General features: G+C 45.7%; 1 protein-coding gene across 2 annotated transcripts in view; it reads right to left on the bottom strand.

Moving 5' to 3' along the window:
• Nucleotides 1-3577, bottom strand: part of LOC141134939 (C-type lectin domain family 10 member A-like) — a 60483-nt gene extending 56906 nt beyond the window's left edge. The window contains exon 1 of one of the 2 annotated variants that reach the window (XM_073624372.1): nucleotides 3522-3577. In XM_073624372.1, the coding sequence (XP_073480473.1) occupies nucleotides 3522-3555 (34 nt within the window). In that variant the 5' untranslated portion in view covers nucleotides 3556-3577. The remainder of the gene's footprint in view (nucleotides 1-3521) is intronic. The other variant, XM_073624373.1, reaches the window with a different exon arrangement.
• Between the last annotated feature and the right edge of the window lie 19079 nt (nucleotides 3578-22656).

A 22656-nucleotide genomic window follows, 5' to 3' on the forward strand; every position in this document is an offset into this window, starting at 1 on the left:
CCGAAAGATGGCTACAGCGTGGGCCTTAACTGCAGGGAGGGCGTCCATGGACATCCTCCCATGCATGAGCTGCCTGCATGCCCCCATGGGTCGCGCGAGGCACGCTCTGTGATCACCGAGTCTATGAGACTCGGCTAATCACAGATCAGAGTAAGGGGCCATTCCCGGCCCCTTACCACGTGATCAGCTGTCAGCCAATGACAGTTGATCACGTGATGTAAACAGAAGATCGATAATCTGTAATTTCTTTCCCCTCACACTGTTAGCGTGAGGGGAAAAAAGCTGATCACCGGCTTCTGTCAGAGGGACATCGGTCCCTCACACAGAGAGCCATGGCTGCCTCATCAATGCCCACCAGTGCCACCTATCAGTAGCCACCAGTGCCACCTACCAGTGCCCACAGTGCCACCTACCAGTGCCCACCAGTGCCAACTTTTAATGCCCACTAGTGCCTCATCAGTGCCACCGATCAGTGCTGCCTATCAGTGTCACTTACCAGTGCCCATCAGTGCCACTTATCAGTGCCACCTATCAGTGCCCATTAGTGCCAACCATCAGTGCCAACGATCAGTGCCACCTATCAGTGCCGCCTCATCAGTGCTTATCAGTGCCACCGATCAGTGCCCATTAGTGCCACCTTATCAGTGCCTATCAGTGCCGCCTATCAGTGCCCATCAGTGCCCATCAGTGCAGCCTCATCAGCACACATCAATGAAGGAGAAAAATTACCTGTTCTCAAAATTTTATAGCAAACTATGAACTGTTTTTCAAAATGTTCAGTCTTTTTTCGTTTTTTTTTTTTTAGCAAAAAATAAAGAACCCAGCAGTGATTAAATACCACCAAAAGAAAGCTCTATTTGTAAAAGCTGAATATTGGTCTGGGCAGGAAAGGGGGTTTAAGTGCCCAGTAGGCAAGTGGTTAAAATAACTTTATCCTCTTATTCACAGGAACGCAACTATAAGATTTTGATAAGATGGTATTGTTGCCCGGTCCTATTAATCAACATTAATCCAGCTATGTCTGACCTATGTTGGAGATGTTGTGAATCGAGTGGCACATTATTACACTTGTGGTGGTCTTGCACGAATATAAAACCATTTTGGTCGGCTATATTTAAACTAAGTCATGTGGTCACCGGCAAAAAGTGTCAGGAGTCTCCGGAGGTAGCGCTCCTTTCTCTGATCCCGGGATCAATTAAATCAATTATAAAGGGAATATTTTGATTTTTTTTTGATGGCAGGAAGAGCTTTAATTCCAAGACATTGGAAATCTCCAATAACACCAACAATACGGGAATGGATAGTAGAGATGAACCACATAATGCAGATGGAAGAGCTAATATCCAAAGCAAATAATAATGACTTTAAGTTTAGGGAAGTCTGGGCACCGTGGGTGAAGTTTCTGGAATCACCTCAGCTGTCATCTTTCTTGTGACTGTTAGGATGCTATCATTTTTCCTAATTTTACTTCATTTATCTATTTCTTTATTTTCTTTTTTTTTCATTTTTTTCTCTCCTTTTTTTTTTTTTTTTAATTATGTAAAAATTGGCATTGATAGCAAATATTTCAGCACGTTTCATTTGTGCAGTCTCTTGTTTCTCAGTTACCGAAGCACAAGAGGGCATGTGGTAATACAAAATTCGGGTGGCCACTGTATATTCAGGTCATGGTTAATAAGTATTGTTATTTCCTTTTCTTTCTTTCTACAATGCCATTCTTCTCAATAAAATATATTAAACCGAAGAACACAAGACTGGAAGCAGGCTGGGACACACTGGGAGCACAGGGCTGGAAGGAGGCTGGGACACATTGGGAACTCAGGGCTGGAAGCAGGCTGGGACACATTGGGAACTCAAGGCTGGAAGCAGGCTGGGACACACTGGGAGCACAAGGCTGGAAGCAGGCTGGGACACATTGGGAACTCAAGGCTGGAAGCAGGCTGGGACACATTGGGAACTCAAGGCTGGAAGCAGGCTGGGACACATTGGGAGCAATCTAGAAGATGGTGGGAATTACTGAAAGCAAAGAAAAACTCTATACGAGAATACAGGGGTCCAGCGACTAGCATGTCAACATGGACATGTTGCTTAAACACTGTGCAACTCTCTGGCCAACTGCATCAAAGTGATCCCTTTCTGGCCAACTGCATCAAAGTGGTCTTTCTCTGGTCAACTGTGTCAAAGTGAGCCCTTTCTGGTCAACTGAATCAGAGTAATCCCTGACTGGCCATAGGCATCAACGTAGTTCATTTGCTGGCCAACTATGTCAAATTGACCCCTCTCTGGTCAACTGAATCAAAGTGATCCCTCTGTGGTCAACTGTGTCAAAGTGATCCTTCTCTGGCCAACTGAATAAAGTTATCCTTCTCTGGCCAACTGAATAAAGTTATCCCTTTCCAGCCAACTGAATCAAAATTATCCCTCACTGGCCAACTGCTTTAAAGTTATCCCTCTCTGGCCAACAGCATCAAACTGATTCCTCCCTGGCCAACTGAATCAAAGTGATCCCTCTTTGGCCAACCGCATCAAAGTGATCCTTCTCTGGTCAACTGCATCAGAGTTATTCCTTTCTGGTCAACTGTGTTAAAGTGAGCATTTTCTGGTCAACTGAATTAAAGTGATCCCTCACTGGCCAACTGCGTCAAATTAAACCCTTTGCTGGCCAACTATGTCAAAGTGACCCCTCTCTGGTCAACTGAATCAAAGTGATGCCTCTGTGGTTAGCTGCATCAAAGTTATCCCTTTGTGGTCAACTGCATCAAAGTGATCCCTCTCTGGCCAGCTGAATAAAGTTATCCCTCTCAGGCCAACTGAATCAAATTGATGCCTCTCTGGCCAACTGCGTGAAATTTATTCCTTTCTGGTCAACTGAATCAAAGTAATCCCTCTCTAGTCAACTGTGTTAAAGTGATCCATCTCTTGTCAACTGCATCCAAGTGAGCCCTTTCTGGTCAACTGAATCAACGTGATCCCTCTCTGGCCAACAGTGTCAAAGTGATCCCTCTCTGGTCAACTGAATGAAATTGATCCCTCTCTGGCCATCTGAATAAAGTTATCCCTCTCTGGCCAACTAAATCAAATTAATCCCTCTCTGGCCAACTGTGTCAAAGGAATCCCTCTCTGGTCAACTGCATCAAAGTGATACCTTTATGGTCATCTGAATCAAAGTGATCCCTCTCTGGTCAACTGAATAAAAGTGATCCCTCACTGCACAACTGCACCAATGTGATTCCTCTCTGGCAAAAGCGTTAAAGTGATCCCTACCTGGCCAACTGAATGAAAGTGATCCCTCTCTGGCCAACCGCATCAAAGTGAACGCTCTCTGGTCAACTGCATCAAAGTTATCCCTTCCTGGTCAACTGTGTTAAAATGAGCCCTTTCTGGTCAACTACATCAAAATGATCCCTCACTAGCCAAATGCATTAAATTAATCCCTTTGCCGGCCAACTATGTCAAAGTGACTCCATTCCTATCCCCTCCCCCCCTCAGTATATTTATCAATGATCACATCTACAACCTACCTGGTTCCCTCTCCATATGTTTAGCCCCCTTCATTGCAGGCTGCAGACAAACCCGATTCTGTGCCCTACTCAGTCTGCATCTTCGATACCTGTTGATTTTATATTTAGGAACTTCCTAAAATAAGGTGTGGCCACATACTGCATTTCAGTTTTAGTAATTTAGAAATACCACAATAAAGAGGAAGTGTATGTATTTCTGTAATATTCTGTAGAAACGTGTGCCCCGTTCATGAACTTGTTGTTATTTAATCTCAGTGATTTATGGACTATGATTGGTTTATAATACATTTGTTTGCACTACTGATCTACTACTCTGGAGGATGGGGTAAACTGTTCAATCTCTGTATTTGGGGACGATACTAAGCTAAGCAGGGCAATAACTTCTCCACAGGATGTTAAAACATTACAAAAAGATCTGAACAAAATAAATGGGGTGGGCAACTACATGGCAAATGAGGTTTAATGTAGAAAAATTTAAAATAATGCATTTGGGTGGCAAAAATATAAATGCAATCTATACACTGGGGGGAGAACCTTTGGGGGAATCTAGGATGGAAGAGGACCTGGGGGTCCTAGTAGATGATAGGCTCAGCAATGGCATGCAATGCCAAGCTGCTGCTAACAAAGCAAACAGAATATTGGCATGCATTAAAAAGGGGATCAACTCCAGAGATAAAACGATAATTCTCCCACTCTACAAGACTCTGGTCCGGCCGCACCTGGAGTAGGTTGCCCAGTTCTGGGCACCAGTCCTCAGGAAGGATGTGCTGGAAATGGAGCGAGTACAGGGAAGGGCAACCAAGCTAATAAAGGTTCTGGAGGATATTAGTTCCAACATTTGAGCTGGAAAATAATTCGACCAGGCCTATTTCAGACACTTGTTGCTTACAAGTTAAAATCAGTATTTTTTGCTAGAAACTTAATTAGAACCCCCAAACATTATATATAGATTTTTAGCAGAGACCCTAGAGAATAAAATGGGGAGTTGTTGCAATACTTTATGTCACACCGTATTTGCGCAGCAATCTTTCAAACGCAATTTATTTGTAAAAATACACTTCAATTAATTAAAAAAAAAAAGTAAAAGTTAGCCCGATGTTTTTTGTATAATGTGAAAGATGATGTTATGCCGAGTAAATAGATACCTAACATGTCATGCTTTAAAATTGAGAGCACTCGAGGAATAGCGTCAAACTATGGTACTTAAAAAGTTCCATAGGCGACACTTTCAATTTTTTTGTGGTTACCTGTTAGTGGTTACTAGGGATAAGCCGAACAACCCCCGGTTTGGTTCGCACCAGAACCTGCGAACGGACCGAAAATTCGCACGAACGTTAGAACCCCATTGACGTCTATGGGACTCGAACGTTCGAAATCAAAAGTGCTAAATTTAAAGGCTAATTTGCATGGTATTGTATTAAAAAGGGTTTGGGGACCCGGGTCCTGCCCCAGGGGACATGTATCAATGCAAAAACAGTTTTAAAAATGGCAGTTTTTTCGGGAACAGTGATTTTAATGATGCTTAAAGTAAAAAAAAAAAAAGTGAAATATTCCTTTAAATATCTTACCTGGGGGGGTGTCTGTAGTATGCCTGTAAAGTGGCACGTGTTTCCAATGCTTAGAACAGTCCCTGCACAAAAATACATTTTTAAAGGAATAAAAGTCATTAAAAACGGCTTGCGGCTTAAATGTAATGTTGGGTCCCGGCAATATGGATGAAAATCAGTGAGACAAACAGCATGGCTACCCCCCAGTCCATTACCAGGCCCTTTGGGTCTTGTATGGATATTAAGGGTGTGACAGACCTAGCCGGGATAGAGGCTTTTGGAGGGGACTGAATGCCAGCCTCCTGCCGGCCGATTATGGGCCCTGGCATTTGGGGGAACGGGGCTCTTTGTGAGCTGTATGCCTGGGGACCCTTGAGTTGGCATTACTTTAGATTCAGGTCCATGTCCCCCAACACACACAGACTCTGGGGACCCTGAATGTGCCATAGTGATGGGAGTCACTAATAGGAGAACCCCACTATGATCTGTGCTAGTCAGAGACTCAATGCTGTATATATGTGTATATATAATGTGTGCTGTCTCATTGTGTTGTGTACTCTTTGCTGTGCTAGTTTTGGGTGGGGCTGTATTCCAATGTTCTATTATGTTTGTCTGCCTTGGATCACAGGATGTGTATTGCATTGGAGGGAGGGGGGATTCTTCCAACAGCTCTCCCTGCTAAGACTGTGTACTGATGAGACGTTAAACACACCTGACCTGTGTGTCCATTGTCATTGGACAGTTTAACCCGCCCTCTTTTCCAAGGGTGGGGGGGAAGAGTCTCTGAGTTATTTTATCTGTTGTGTCCATGTGTTATAATAAAGAGTTGATTCCTGGTGAAAACCTGAAGACAGAGCCTTGTCTCGTTTTTGGGGTGGATTATTTGTATGGGTTCCTTGTTCGGCTGATTGAAGTGTTCGGTAGCTGCCTTTGTGTTTGGATATGGAATGTCCTAAACGACTTGAACCCCTTTCATACTCGGGGTGTCGTTACAAAGGGGAACCCCGCACCCAAATTAAAAAAAGGAAAGGCTTGGGGCCCCCAGGCCCTATATACTCTGAACAGCAGTATACAGGTAGTGCAAACAAGACAGGGACTGTAGGTTTGTTGTTAAGTAGAATCTGTTTGTAATTTTGAACTGCTACATTTTTAACGTGTTTAGCTCCAGCCAAAAAAATCTATTTTAAGCTTTTTGGAAAACATAGGGAAGGGTTATCATCCCGTGACATTTGTTTTGCTGTCTGTGCAACTCTTCAGAAGATTTCACCTCACTTTCTGTCCCAATGACAAATGTTTTTAGAAAATGTGGGGTTTTTAGTGAAACAAGGATTGGTGATAAAGCATCAGTGGAAAGGAGAAACGTTTTTCCCATATTAACTCTTGCAGGAGAGAATTTCCCTTCCTAGGGGTAGATTTCATCTCACTTCCTGTTGTCTCCTTCCGTTTGCAAGTAGGAGTCGTTTGTAAGTTGGATGTTTGAAAGTAGGGGCCTGCCCTATATACTCTGCAGAAATTGTGGCCTTAGGTGTTGGTGTTGCCGCATCACTGTAAGCCCTCACAGGGCCCTGCTGTGAAATATTAGATCAAGAATTGTAATTACATGCACCTGTTGAACAGGGGCAGAAACATTGGGCCTTTGGTGGTGGTGGTGCTGGTGCCACAACACTGTATGTCCTCACAGTTACTCTTGGTGGGCGCAGAAACGGGCCCTTCTGTGAAATATTAGGTCAAGAATTGTAATTACATGCACCTATTGAACAGGGGCAGAAAAATTGGGCCTTTGGTGGTGGTGCAGGTGCCACAACACTGTAAGTCCTCACAGTTACTCTTGTTGGGAGCTGGAATGGGCCCTGCTGTGAAATATTAGATCAAGAATTGTAATTACATGTCCCTGTTAAACAGGAGCTGAAAAATTGGGCCTTAGGCACTGGTGCTGGTGCCACAACACTGCAACCCCTCACAGATACTCTAATTGGAGCGCAGGAGCCCTGCTGCAAAGTATTGCATCAAAAATTGTAATTACACGCCCCTGTTGAACAGGGGAAGAAAAATTGGGCATTAGCCACTGGTGGCGGCGCCCAGAACCAAAAATGTTCTTACAAGGTATCAGCATGATCATTGAGGAGGAAGAGGATAATCACTCAGCATAACAGGATAGTCACTCAGCATCAGCATAGGCAGTCTTGAAGGGATCTGACATTTCAAAAAAATCATATTCGGTTACATCAGCATCAGGTGCTTGGTAGCTGGTGGTGATCCAAGACTGATTCATTTTTATGAAGATCGACCGAGTCGGTGGACAGACGCACCCTGTGATTGGTTACAAAGCCTCCAGCAGCACTGAATGTGCGTTCCGAAAGAACGCTGGATGAAGGAAAGGCCAGTAGCTCAATTGCATACTGTGCAAGCTCTGGCCAGTGATCCATCCTCAAGACCCAGTAACCCAGAGGATTTTCGGTGGGAAAGGTCTCCAAGTCAGATCTTGCCCCTAGATATTCCTGCACCATGTAAAACAGATGCTGGCGATGGTTGCTGGAACCAATCATACCTTGGGGCTGCGGACTAAAAAATTGCCAGAAGCATCGGTCAGACGGCCACCTTCTCCACCGCTCCTTCATTGACTGACCGAAGCCTCAGCAACACGTTGTCCAGGACCAGGAGTTTGTAACCTCCCAGTCTCTGGGAACGCGTTGCACAGACCTTTCTGCAAGGCCTCCCGAAGATGTTTCATCCTCTGCTCCCTCTGCGACAGCAAGATAAGGTCCGCAACCTTACCCTTGTAACGTGGATCAAGGAGGGTTGCCAGCCAGTATTGATCCCTCTCCTTGATACCACAAATACGAGGATCCTTCTACAGGCTTTGCAGGATCAGGGAGGCCATGCAGCGTAGGTTTGCTGAGGCATTCGGTCCGGAGTCCTCTGGGTCACTAAGGACGACATGATCTGCAGCTCCCTCCTCCCAGCCACGTACAAGTCCATGGGTTTCTTGGGACTGTAAATGATTCCTTAAAGACTGCTGCTGATGCTGAGTGCCAGGCTCCACCTCCATGCTGACATAATTCTCCTCCTCCTCCTCCTCTTCCTGTGTGATCGGCGGGAACGCAGGAACACTGTCTGGATAAAGGGGGCCTTGAGAGCAAAGGAAGTCCTCTTCTTCCTGCCTCTGTTCTGCCTCAAGTGCCCTGTCCATTATTCCACACAGCGTGTGCTCCAACAGGTGGACAAGGGGGACAGTGTCACCATCCTCATGGCCTCCTCAAATGGTGACAGGACAGTGCATGCTTCCCTGATCATGGCCCACTGGCATGGGGAAAAAAAAACAAGCTCCCCTGACCCTGTCCTGGTGCCATAGTCGCACAGGTACTCATTGATGGCCCTCTGCTGCATGTGCAGCCACTGCAGCATGGCCAACGTTGAGTTCCGCCTGGTGGGCATGTCACAGATTAGGCGGTTCTTGGGCAGGTTAAATTCCTTTTGGAGGTCTGCCAGCCGAGCACTGGCATTATATGACCGTCGGAAATGCACACAGACTTTCCTGGTCTGCCTCAGGACATCCTGTAAGCCCGAGTACCTGCCCAAGAACCGCTGCACCACCAAGTTAAGGACGTGAGCCAAACAGGGCACATGGGTCATTTGTCCCTGTCGGAGGGCGGAGAGGAGGTTGGTGCCATTGTAGCAAACCACCATTCCTGCCTTAAATTGGCGTGGCGTCAACCACCTCTGAACCTGCCCCTGCAGAGCTGACAGAATCTCTGCCCCAGTGTGGCTCCTGTCCCTCAAGCACACCAGCTCAAGCACCACATGGCATATTTTTGCCTGCATACTTGTGTAACCCCTTGAACGCCTACGGAGCACCGCTGGTTCCGAGGACAAAGCACAGGAAGAGGCCATGGAGGAAGAAGAAGAGGAGGGGGTGGAGGAGAGAGGTGTGTCAGAATCACCAGTACTGGCATTTTGGAGGCGTGGTGTCGGAACAACCTCCAACACTACTGCACCTTGTCCTGCATCCTCCCCAGCTGCCAGCAGAGTCCCCAATGCGCCGTGAAACTTATGTAACGTCCCTGTCCATGCCTGCTGGACCATGAGTCAGTGGTAATATGCACCTTACCGCTGACCGCCCTGTCCAGCGAGGCCAAGGCATTGCCTTCCACATGCCGGTAGAGAGCCGGAATCGCCTTCCGTGAGAAAAGGTGGCATTTGGGAACCTGCCACTGAGGAACCGCACATTCCACAAACTCATGGAAGGGGGCAGAGTCAGCCAACTGAAAAGGTAGCAGTTGAATTGCTAGAAATTTTGCCAAGCTAGCATTCAACCGCTGGGCATGTGGATGGCTGGGAGCGAACTTCTTTCTGCGGTGCAGCAGCTGGGGCAGGGAAATTTGCCTGGTACAATCTGACGTTGGTGTACCGATAGCAGATTGCCCGCAAGTACTTGGCTGTGACACACCTAATTCTACACCTTCATTCCTCTCGGTGCAGGTCTCAGAGAGGACTGAAGGTATAGTGGGGTTGGAGATCCCAGCTGATGAGGAGCAAGGAGAGGTCCTCTTTGTTCTTTGGTGTGGGTCTTTTAGGTACGCTTGCCAACTAACTGCATGGCAGGTCAACATATGTCTGGTCAAGCATGTGGTGCCCAAGCGGGAGATGTTTTGGTCACGCGAGATACGCTTGAGACATATGTTGCAAATAGCAGCGGTGCGATCTGATGCACTCGTCTCAAAAAAGGCCCACACCAAAGAACTTTTGTAATAATGCGCAGAGACAGCAGCGCCCTGCACATGCGGAGCTTTGCGGTGTGATGCAGTCAGTGTGCTGCCCTTATGCTCTGAGGAAGCTAACAAATTAGCGAAACATGTAAGCATCAGAAGTTGGTATCTGTGAGGAGGATCTATGGATGGCCACATATCTACTTACTGAATCGCTCTTTAACCTCTCTGCACTCCATCGACCGAGAACCAGCATCAGAGATTGACGATTGCAGCTTATGCAGCGGGTCACAATCAGCTGACGAAGGCAAGCATCGTGAATGCGGGAAGCTGCACTGTGTTCAGCAAGCGGGATCCAGTCCTTCAGCATCAGTGACAGCTATCTATAGATCGCTAAGATCTTTCCTGAATGCCGGTTTCTGTACGTTGATCCCTCCGCTACCTGGCTTGATGTGCCGATCACTGTACCGTTCCAGCTTATGGTAAAGTCAGATTTACTTCTCATATCTCGTTTAGATGTTACACTCAATCTGCTGTGTTATCCCATTATCGGTTCTTTTTGAATAGACTATGCTTATATCATTAAACTGAAGCTGCAATTGTCACAAGCTATTTTTTCACGGAAGCTATATGGAACTGCCTCACCCCACCTGCACTTTACATTATCTACAAGATTGCTACATCTGTGGTTAAACTACTTGTGATCGAGACTGTTTATCATTACAATCTATATCAGCCATCTTCAGTGACAAATTTCCCCTGATCACCTGATGTGTATACCCACAATTTAAACAGATCTTACGATCGATCGATATCTATTGGTGTATGTGTATGTGAGAATGAGAGTTGTATGAGTTATATCTAGCAAATGGTGGCCACCTATACCTTCTCTAGACTTTAGGTCTTTTTAATGTGTATTGGGAATAGGGTTGTAGTGTGATATTTATTTATATGTAGTATTTTCTAATTTTAGATAAAGATTTAATACCTTCATCACTGATTTGTTCTCATAGATGAGTTGCTTTGTGTCTGTCACGCATAGTTTTTTATGATTTAATTAAAACTCAGAGGACAACTAAATCCTGGTGTCTCCGATTTTTATTTACCATCTGAGATACCGGATTTAGACGGTGTGACCGCTAAAAATTCCCATTAAAGGTTGAGGCCAAGGTATGGCCATTATGATCCTTAGAGGGATTATCGGACAGGTATATAGGAGTAGTTGAGTATCTTTTTGCTTTTTCTTTGACAGTGTGCTGCCCTTAGGCTGGCGTGATGTGCCTCCTCCTTCTCCACCTCCTCTCTCCTATCAGGCACCCACGTCGAGTCAGTGACCTCATCATCCCCTCCCTCCTCATCACTGGAGCAAACCTGTCAGTATGTTGCAGCTGAGGTAACATGACTGCCAGATTGCTGTCCTTCTTGGGCACCCCCTCTGTCTGGGCTCACGTTACTGCCTTTCTCTAGCTCAGTACCATCATCGGAGCCTTCAAAATGCTGGGCATCCTCCTGGAGCATGTACCCAACACTGTGGTCAAACAGTTCGAGGGACTCCTCAGGAGGACATGGTGGGGCTAGGGAAGGAGTCACTGATGCCATTGAGCCGAGGGAAGAGGCCGCGTTGGCAGCTGCTTTGCCAGACAAAGTACCCTGAGCCTGGGTGAGAGAGGATGAGGAGGATGAGGACGGCTTGGTCATCCACTCGACCAAGTCTTCCGCATGTTGCGGCTCAACACGGCCAGCTGCCAAAAAAAAGACCAAGCGTGTCCCACGGCCAAGTGCTGATGAGGATGCAATGTGTCCATGACCAGCACTGTTGCCTCTAGACACAGAGCCTGCTTGCCCTCTTTTATTGGCTTGTGACTGTGTCTGCCTCTCCTTGTTGGCCTTCCAGACATACTATTGGCCTGCAGTGAGCTGCACAAAACTGGGATGTGTATATATATATATATATATATATATATATATATATATATATATATATATATACCAATTATACTGCAGCTAGCAGAATCAACTGCCTGCCTGTAGTATTATTAGTATGATAACACCTGCACTTGTCTTCAGGTAGCTATACTGTAGGTGCAACTGTGCAGGGTACACAGTACAGTAACTGGAAATACGTAAAGAGCCTACACAAGCACCTGGCTGCAGGCAGCTACACTGGAGGTGAGACTGTGCGGGGTACACAGTACAGTAACTGGAAATACTTCAAAGAGCCTACACAAGCACCTGGCTGCAGGTAGCTATACTGTAGGTGAAACTGTGCGGGGTACATAGTACAGTAACTGGAAATACGTCAAGAGCCTACACAAGCACCTGGCTGCAGGTAGCTATACTGCAGGTGCAACTGTGCGGGGTACACAGTACAGTAACTGGAAATACTTCAAAGAGCCTACACAAGCACCTGGCTGCAGGTAGCTATACTGTAGGTGAGACTGTGTGGGGTACACAGTAGAGTAACTGGAAATACTTCAAAGAGCATACACAAGCACCTGGCTGCAGGTAGCTATACTGTAGGTGAGATTGTGCGGGGTACAAAATACAGTAACTGGAAATACTTCAAAGAGCCTACACAAGCACCTGGCTGCAGGTAGCTATACTGTAGGTGAGACTAAGCGGGGTACTCAGTACAGTAACTGGAAATACTTCAAAGAGCCTACACAAGCACCTGGCTGCAGGTAGCTATACTGTAGGTGAGACTGTGTGGGGTACACAGTACAGTAACTGGAAATACTTCAAAGAGCCTACACAAGCACCTGGCGGCAGGTAGCTATACTGTAGGTGAGACTGTGCGGGGTACACAGCACAGTAACTGGAAATACTGTAAAAACAACTGCCTGCCTGTCAGTATATTAGGAAGAGAAGAACAGGATCTAGCTAAACTGAATGCAGTGTGTGTATATGGGATGTGTACCTGGGATGCATATATATATACACAATACACTGTAACTGCAGCTAACTGACTTGACCTGCCTACTCTATCTAACTTAAATCAAATTACACTGTCTCTCTATCTCTGTCTCAACGCCGGAACACACTACACAGGGCCGACGTGCAGGCGGCCTTATATAGTGTGGGGCATGTACTAAACCCCCTGAGCCATAATTGGCCAAAGCCTCGTTGGCTTTGGCCAATTATGGCTCTTTGTACACACAGCGCTGTGATTGGCCGAGCATGTGGGTCATAGTGCATGCTTGGCCAATCATCAGCCAGCAATGCACTGTTATGCCGCAGTGAATTATGGGCCGTCACGCGCCACACGAATTTGGCGCAACCGGACCCTATCGTTCGTAATTCGGCGAACGACCGAACACGTGATGTTCGAGTCGAACATGGGTTCAACTTGAACACGAAGCTCATCCCTAGTGGTTACCTGTTTAGAGTTACAGAGGGGGTCTAGTGCTAGAATTATTGTTCTCGCTCTAATGATCGTGGTGTTACCTCACATGCAGGTACTCTTTATGGAGAGATCTGGAGTCTATAAGACCCCAAATCCCTCCTTTGCACTTGAAAGTATTCAAAACCCCAACATCGGCATTTTCGAATGCTTTCGATTTCTGAAAACTGGCACCGTTGGCTCCCCAGTAAACCAGAAGTGATGTTGTGACATTGTGACGTCGCTTCCAGGTTACTACATCCGAGACCCGATCAAAGCCGTGCCGGCTGGTTGCTCCGGTCTCCCGGAGGGACGGGAGAGCACAGGTGAGCGGCGGAAGGTGGCAGGAGGGGGGTTGTCCCCTCCCGCTGCTTGTAATAACAGCCGAGCTGCTGTTATTACGAGAGAGCTGACCATCGGCCTCTAAAGAATGGTACCGGGGTGATACCTGCAGCTGAATATCATCACTCCGGTAGAACCACTTGAAGCCAATAAAGTACAGGTATGTAATTTGGCGGCAAGCGGTTAAGTGTGGACCATCACTTATACCAGTCACGTGAGGGAGGTGGAGAGAATGTTCTCAGGGTGAGGAGCAGAGCAGACACTGTTCATGGTGGACGATGGAGTGGAGAGAGGAGGCGTAAATGGTCACAGAGCACTGGGAGAGAGTGTAACTACACCGGCCATTTAATGGAAAAGGGAAAAGTTCCGGAAGTCGCACATCTCTGCAAAACCCCATAAGAAGGTGTATGACAGCCTCAGCCCTGGGCTCCAACCAGGCCACACCCCAACGCGTTTCACTCCATCCGCAGAGCTTAGTCATGGCCCCCTATCTCTTTTTTTGAGGCCTTAAAACGTCAGGAGAGTGCAAATAACCCTCAAATGACTCGTTTTTGGAAAGTAGACAGCCAAAGGTATTACGTAAGAGTCATGGTGAGTTTTTTGAAGTTCTAATTTTTTGGGGACAATTTTTGGCAAAATAAAGAAATTAAGTAAAATATTTTTTTTTTCCATTTTTTTTTTTAACATACTGTCACCAGTGCAGTTCAGCGTCATCATATGACTGGTGTGGCAGTGATCAGGGATACTAACTGGCGACTGTATGCATAAAAAATAATAATTTTATATTTAATTTCTCAACATTTTTTTGTTTTTTTTTTTAAATTTTTATACATACGTCCATCAGATTAGTTCAGTGTCCCCATAGTGACCTTGTACTACTCTGATAAGTGATAAGCACTGTAACAGTTATCATTTGAACTGTCATGAATGGGTTTTCCATTCATGACAGCTTGCTTTCTGTTGAGGTGCTGTGATTGGCTACAGCTAATCACATGGTACAGGGTGCTGTGATTGGCCCAGGTACCATGTAATATTTGTGGGCCAATCACAACATCTGTTGACATGCTGTGATTGGCTACAGCTAATCACATGGTACAGGGTGCTGTGATTGCCCCAGGGACCATGTGATAGCTGTGGGCCAATCACAATACCTGTTGAAATGCTGTGATTGGCTACAGCTAATCACATGGTACAGGGTGCTGCGATTGGCCCAGGTACCATGTGATAGCTGTGGGCCATTCACAATACCTCTACAGGAAGCACAGTTGTTACGAATGAAACCCATTCATGACATGTTTAGAGTTACAGAGGAGGGCTAGAGCTAGAATTGTTGCTCGCGCTCTAACGCACGCGGCGATACCTCCCATGTGTAGTTTGAACGGTGTTTACATATATGGGCAGGACTAACATGTCCGTTCACTTCTGAGCGCGAGCTACCCGGGACAGGGGCGTTTTAAATTTTTTTTTTGTTATTTTTTTTTTTTATTTTACTTTTTTTATTTTTACTTTATTTTACAAACATTTTTTTTTTATCACTTTTATTCCTATTACAAGGAATGTGAGCATCCCTTCTAATAGGAACCATTTGTGACAGGTCCTCTTTATGGAGATGTGTGGGGTCAATAAGACCCTACATCTTTCCTCCAGGCTGGAAAGCATGAGATCGAGAAAAAAAATTCACCGATCTCATGCTGACAACCGCGATCGCTACTTTGTTTACTTCCGGGAACCCGGGCGTGACGTTATAATGTCGCGTCCGGGCCTCCGACAGTCATAGAGATGACTGGTGACCATCTGGTCACCAGTCATCTCTATCATCGTCATCCGGCACCGGACGATTCTTACTCTGGGCCCCCAATGGCACGGGAGAGCCCCGGAGAAGCACCGGATGGCGGCGGGAGGGGGGATGTCCCCTCCCGTCGCCTGTAAGAACGATCAAGCGGCAGAATTGCCACTATGATCATTCTTATGGTACACAGAATCGCCGGCTGAAAACAAGGATATCTAAATGATGCCTGTAGCTGCTGGCATCATTCAGATATTCCCACTGAAAGTCCAGGATGTCATATGACGTCCTTGGGCAGGAAGTGGTTAAAAATCAGTATTTTTTGCTAGAAAATTACTTAGAGCCCCCAAACATTACTTTTTTTTTTTTTTTTTAGCAAATATCCTAGTGAATAAAATGGTGGTCGTTGCAATTTTTTATGTCACACAGTATTTGCACAGCGGTTTTCCAAACGCAATGTTTTAGGAAAAAATACACTTTAACCACTTACGGACCACCCGCCGTCGTTACTTGGTACTTTGAAGAGGTATGTCATTGATACGGCAGCAGCTAGCTACTATAACCCCGGTAGCTTCTTCTTCAGCGGGCAGTACGCTTCAAGATAAAAGTGGTCTCAGCGGTGGATTCGCCGCGAGATTACTTTTATCGGCGGCGGGAGAGGGCCCCCACCTCCTGCTGCATTTCGGTGCCCACCGTCACGTTTCGGTGCCGTCCGCCGCTTACCGGAGCTGTCGGAAGCGGCGGAGACAATCGGGTCCTCTCCCTGGCTTGGTATGGAGACGAGTGAGGGGAAGATGGCCCCCACCCAGCTCCATACCAATGCAGGGCGGAAGCGGCGTCAAAACGTCACTTCCGCCCATAGCTCTTAAAGCAACATTTATTTTTTATTTTTTTTCAAACTTTTTTTTTTTTTTTATTGCATTGCATTTTTAATTGCCTTTTGGTGTAAATATGAGATCTGAGGTCTTTTTGACCCCAGATCTCATATTTAAGAGGTGCCATGCTTTTTTTCTATTACAAGGGATGTTTAAATTCCTTGTAATAGAAATAAAAGTGACACAATTTTTTTTTTTTTTAAAGAACAGTAAAAATATAAAAATAAAAAAATAAAAGGTAAAATAAATAAGAAAAAAAACATGTAAACGCTCCCCGACCCGCCGAGCTCGTGTGCAGAAGCAAACTCATACATAAGATGTTTTCTGATAAAGACTTCTGAAGAAGAGAGATTTCCTCATACTGGCCTTTTCTGGATCTCCAACCACAAACCAGAGCGGAAAGAAGCATAATGGATAGGAAAGTAACATTTCACGAAGAAACAAAAATCAACATGTTGTCAGCCCTAAAGGGCTTCATTAATGGGTCAGTCCTACCAAAAGTGGGTCTTTATTACAGGTGGAGCCTGGCTGGCTTCTTTTATGTCTTCAATTCTCTAGCAGTGAGATCGCTCAGTCATAATCCCAGCTCTGTTCTCACCCACCTTTGTATGAAATAAATAGAAATCATGAAGGGATTGTAGAAACCCCTCATAATGGGCCCAGCAGGTGTACAGAACTGAAATCTCAGCACATGTATTGTGGGAACCCCTAATACTGGGCCCAGGAGGTGTACAGACCCAGAAACTCAGCCCAGGGATGTTGAGAACCCCTCATAATGGACACAACAGGTGTACAGACCTGGGTACTCAGCACAGGGATGGTGGGAACCCCTCATAATGGGCACAGCAGGTGTACAGACCCAGGAACTCAGCCCAGGGATGATGAGAACCCCTCATAATGGGCACAGCAGGTGTACAGACCCAGGAACTCAGTCCAGGGATGGTGAGAACCCCTCATAATGGACACAGCAGGTGTACAGACCCAGGAACTCAGCCCAGGGATGGTGAGAACCCCTCATAATGGGCACAGCAGGTGTACAGACCCAGGAACTCAGCCCAGGGATGGTGAGAACCCCTCATAATGGACACAACAGGTGTACAGACCTGGGTACTCAGCACAGGGATGGTGGGAACCCCTCATAATGGGCACAGCAGGTGTACAGACCCAGGAACTCGGCCCAGGGATGGTGAGAACCCCTCATAATGGGCACAGCAGGTGTACAGACCCAGGAACTCAGCCCAGGGATGGTGAGAACCCCTCATAATGGACACAGCAGGTGTACAGACCTGGGTACTCAGCACAGGGATGGTGAGAACCCCTCATAATGGGCACAGCAGATGTACAAACCCAGGAACTTAGCACAGGGATGGTGGGAACCCTTTATAATGGGCACAGCAGGTGTACAGACCCAGGAACTCAGCACAGGGATGGTTAGGACCCCTCATAATGAGCACAGCAGATGTACAGACCCGGGAACTCAGCACAGGGATAGGGGGACACCTCATAATGGGCTCAGCACGTGTACAGACCTAAAAACTCAGCACAGGGATGGTGGGAACTACTCATAATGGGCACAGCAGGTGTACAGACCCGGGAACTCAGCACAGGGATAGGGGGACACCTCATAATGGGCTCAGCACGTGTACAGACCTAAAAACTCAGCACAGGGATGGTGGGAACTACTCATAATGGGCACAGCAGGGGTACAGACCCAGGAACTCAGCATAAGGATATGGGAACCCCTCATAATGGACACTGGAATGCACCCTGGAATGCACATATAAGGTAGTGCAATGTTTCAGAGTCATGCAGGACCCCTTCATCAGGCCTGATGTGATCATGCTTCAATAAAAAATTGTTTGGACGCTACCTGTCGATCTGTGGTGTGTCAAAAATATTCATTGAGTCTCTCATAATCTGCACAGCAGGTATGCAGACATGGGAACTCTGATCAGAGATGAAGGGAACCCTTTATAATGTGTGCAGACCCGGGGACACAGTGCAGGGATGGTCCTCATAAAGGCACCCACAATGTATAATATTGCAATATATTTATTATTTTACTCTATTTATACTCTTGCTCGGGTCTGCGGTCAACCATCGTTGGTGGTTGTCAAAGTTCTGGGCATTTGCCATGATATTTCTTTTCTTTTTTTTTTTAATTGTCTATTTATTGAGTATTTTCAAAAATATAGGAACAGTATACATATTCATATAAGGAAAGTCAACAAAGGGAGTATAATCTCAATGATTTCAATAATCTCTCCTATCATAACATAGGAAAGTAATATAAAATGTCAAATGATTATCAGACATTACATATACATCATGGTGAGGGGGAAAGAAGTTAACTATTGAACCAGTTTCAACTGTGATCTAGTTGGTACTTTTACTACTCGTTTAATCAAGGAGTTTGCCCCACATTAACTCAGAGCTACTTGTGGATATTCGGAGGAATCCCATTTCCCCCATATAGTGTCAAAACTGGGAAGGGAGTCATCAATTACAGCTGTAATATGTTCCATCCTACGGATATCTGCGATGGCCGTCAGAAATTGTGTGAAAGTAAGGGGGGCATTGGCAAGCCAGCACCGGGGAATAGCACGTTTAGCTGCTAATAAAATGAAGGCCATCAGTTTCCTGAGGGGTTTAGGTGTTTTCAGAAGGGGTAAGCCTAATAAGAGGTGTATAGGCTGATGGGGTATAGGGCCACTCAGGATTTTTTCCAGAAGGACATGGATCCGTGACCAGTAAGGTGTGATCATAGGGCATTCCCAAAGTATATATGTAATAGTGGGTGCCTAAAGACGAGCCACATCTCCAGCAATGCCCAGAGGTTGTCAGCTTCTGTTTTACTAAGAATTCTGGAGTCCTGTACCAGAACATTAATATTTTATAGGCGGTTTCCTTCTGGGCCACACATCTAGATACCTTGGAGGTAGCCTCCCAAATTTCCTTCCATCCATGTAATGAGATGGGTATGTTTAAGATGTGGGACCATTTCCGCATATAAGAATGAGTTTTCTCTGTGATGGGGAAGCAGCATTCAGAATCTTATAAATGGTAGATATTAGGTGAGGTTCATAGGGACCTCTGGAGCACACCAGTTTGAATTTCGTGGGTATAATTAAAGTCAATTGTGGGGCTCTGGTGAAAAAGAAATGTTTAATTTGTAGAAAGGAGTAGAAGAGACTTTTCGGGACTTCATATTTAGATTGTAGGTCAGGGAAGGTGAGGAGTTTACGCGTCACTGGGTGAACCAGATGACATAGCTGAAATATTCCGGCTTTTGTCCGTAGGATAGGCTGTCAGGGATTTCCGGATTGAAGATAATATTTATTAAAGGAGAGCATGGGGATGAAAGAGAGTATTTACTGGAACAGCTTTTCCAGATTGAAAGTGTAAATAACATCGGATTCAAACAGACTCTACGCAATTGAGAGGTACATTTGTCCGAGGATGGCCATAACATGCAGCATGGGTGGGCAGGTACTGTAATGCTCATTTCTTTCTTGGACAATCTGTTAGGGGCGCATCTAGACGTCCAAGAGGCTATGGCTCTCAGATGTGTAGCAAAGTAATACTTGATTATATCAGGTGTCCCTAGACCTCCTCCGGCTCGAGTTGTAAGGAGAACTGAACTGGCTATCCTATGGGACATGTTATTCCATATAAAGTTCAGGAAATCCCTTTGGAGTAGCTTCAGTTAAGACATTGGGATCATTACTGCGAGGGTCTTAAAAAGATATAGGAGTTTAGGGTGCACTGACATTTTGAGGACATTTAGGGATAGGGGAAGCTTGGTCCATATCTTCAATAATTTGTTAATTTCTATGACCATAGAGGGAAAATTGGCCTGAAAGAGAGTATGAGGAGGTCAGGTGGACACCGAGGTACTTAAGTGAGTGAGGGCACCAGCGGTATTTGAAGTTTTCTTTTAAAGTCGAGAGCATATCTGTCAAGAGGTTGATAGGGAGAGCTTCAGCTTTGGTTGGGTTTATTTTAAAACCTGAAATATTGCCAAATTGGTTTAGGGTTGCATGAAGTGAGGGGAGTGAGATATGGGGATGGGTCAGTGTTAATAAGATGTCATCGGCAAATAAGGATAATTTGTATTCCCGATGTCTCAGCGCCACCCCCTTTATGTCTGGATGGGAACGAATGGCTTCGGCCAAGGGTTCCAGACTGAGGATGAAAAGCAGGGGGGATAAGGGACACCCCTGTCAGGTACCGTTACTTAGGGAGAATGGTGGAGAGACATGAAAAGCCAACTGTACCTGGGAGGTCGGTGTGGAGTAAAGTGCTTTCAGAGCGTGTATGAAGGGGCCGGAGAATCCATATCTAGTCAAGATAGCGAACATGAATGACCAGTTTAGGCGGTCAAATGCCTTTTGGGCATCTAAACTAAGTACTACAGCAGGTCTCTTAGTTTTAGTCAGCAGGTCAATAAGATCAACAGTTCGTTTGGTATTGTGTCCTGCATGTCTAGTGGGAACAAACCCTACCTGGTCCTGATGTATGAGTGAGGGGAGAAGTAAAGAGAGTCTGTTAGCTAGAATTTTAGTAAAAATGTTATAGTCAGTGTTTAAGAGAGCGATGGGGCGGTAGTTGTCCGGTAATGATGAGTCTTTGTCCAGTTTCATGATGACTGTGATAAAAGCGTGTAGAAATTGGAAATGGGGAATTTCCCCTTACATCAGAGAGGTGAATAGGCTAACCATATGGGGCATTATGACCGGTAGGAAGCTTTTGAAATAAGAATAAGGAAGTCCGTCGGGCCCGTGGGATTTGTGGGATGGAAGTTGATTTATAACCGCAGTAACCTTTTCAACAGAAATGGGTGCATTAAGTCCTGAGCAATCCTCAGGGGGGAGTGTAGGGAGTTTTAAAGATTCTATGAAGGTGTCAAATTTTTCTTGGGTGAACTGGGAATGCTGGTCTGCAGACAGGCAGTTATAGAGTTTTCGGTAGAAGTCACCAAAGACTTTGGACATATTTTGGGGGCAGTAAGTTTTTTTTACCGTGGGGTCGTAATAGGAAATTAGGGATAGAGGTAGTGGATCTTGGTTTAATTTATTGACCAACATTCTGTGGGGCTTATTAGCATATTCATAGAATTTTTGCTTGGACCAAAGCATGGACTTAGCAAATGTATTCAAGTCTAAAGACTTAATGCGGTTGCGCAATGAGATCACAGACCTGAGGCTGCCACCGTGGGAAGATTGAGGAGATATTCCTATGCTTTGAATAATGCAGTAAGAAACCTTTGGAGGTTTCGGTCTCGTTTAAGACAAGAGCCCGAGGAGATGCACTCTCCTCTGAAGAAGGCCTTATGAGCTTCCCACAGAGTGGACGCCCCAAAGACCGAACCCTCATTCAAACAATTCAAAGTTCAATTTTTGCTGTAAATGAAGGTGAATGTCAGGTGAATGTCAGGTGTTTTAAGGAGAGCCTCATTGAGATGCCAGTGACAAGTCCTAGGCGTAGGTTTGGATAGGAGAAGGTCTAGTTCTATGGGGGCGTGATCCAACCAAATGATCGGGTTAATTTCTGAATTAACCACATATGTCAATAGGGGTGCAGAGACAAAGAAATTATCCAGTCTTGTGTATAATTTGTGAGGGGGCGAATAGAATGTAAATTGTTTGGCTGTAGGATGCTTCACCCTACAAGTGTCAAAAAGATTGTGAGCCGGATGAGTTTTCAAAATGATCAGGCCAATTTTTGGACCTGGGGGGGGTGGGATATGTGCAAAAATGGCAAATCTGTCTTTAGTTGGTGACATGCATGGATTAAAATTGCCCCCAATGACCATGAAGGGTTTGGAAAAGGGTTGAAGTTTCTCAAAAAATTCCTCAAGAAACCCAATCTGTCCAGTATTGGGTGCATACACGTTGGCAAGGGTAAATGAGGTATTCTTGTGAATCACAGCTCAGGAGAAAAAATTGACCCTGTGGGGTCTAGATAGGAGGATTTGATATGTATGGTAGAAGAGTGTTTCCATAATATGGTCACTCCAGCTCTCCTGGAGGAGTCGGAGGCTATATAGGCCGGTGGGCAAGTGTTTGGAAGTGAATTTAAATGAACCCTCTGCCTTGAAGTGTGTCTCCTGAACCATGATCACTTCTGCCTTAGAGGATTTGAACTCTTTCAACGCTAGCCAGTAGGGATGGGTTGAACACCCCCCGGTTCAGTTCACATCCAGAACATGCGAACGGACCGAAAGTTCTGGGCTGTAATGTAATGTCGGGTCCCGGCAATATGGATGAAAATCAGTGAGACAAACGGCATGGGTACCCCCCCACCCCAGCCCATTACCAGGCCCTTTGGGCCTTGTATGGATATTAAGGGGAACCCCGCACCCAAATTAAAAAAAGAAAAGGCGTTGGGCCCCCAGGCCCTATATACTCTGAACAGCAGTATACAGGCAGTACAAACAAGACAGGGACTGTAGGTTTGTTCTTATGTAGAATCTGTTTGTAATTTGGAACAGGTACATT

This window comes from Aquarana catesbeiana, linkage group LG03, assembly GCF_042186555.1.
Source record: "Aquarana catesbeiana isolate 2022-GZ linkage group LG03, ASM4218655v1, whole genome shotgun sequence".
Taxonomy (NCBI): Eukaryota; Metazoa; Chordata; class Amphibia; order Anura; family Ranidae; genus Aquarana; species Aquarana catesbeiana.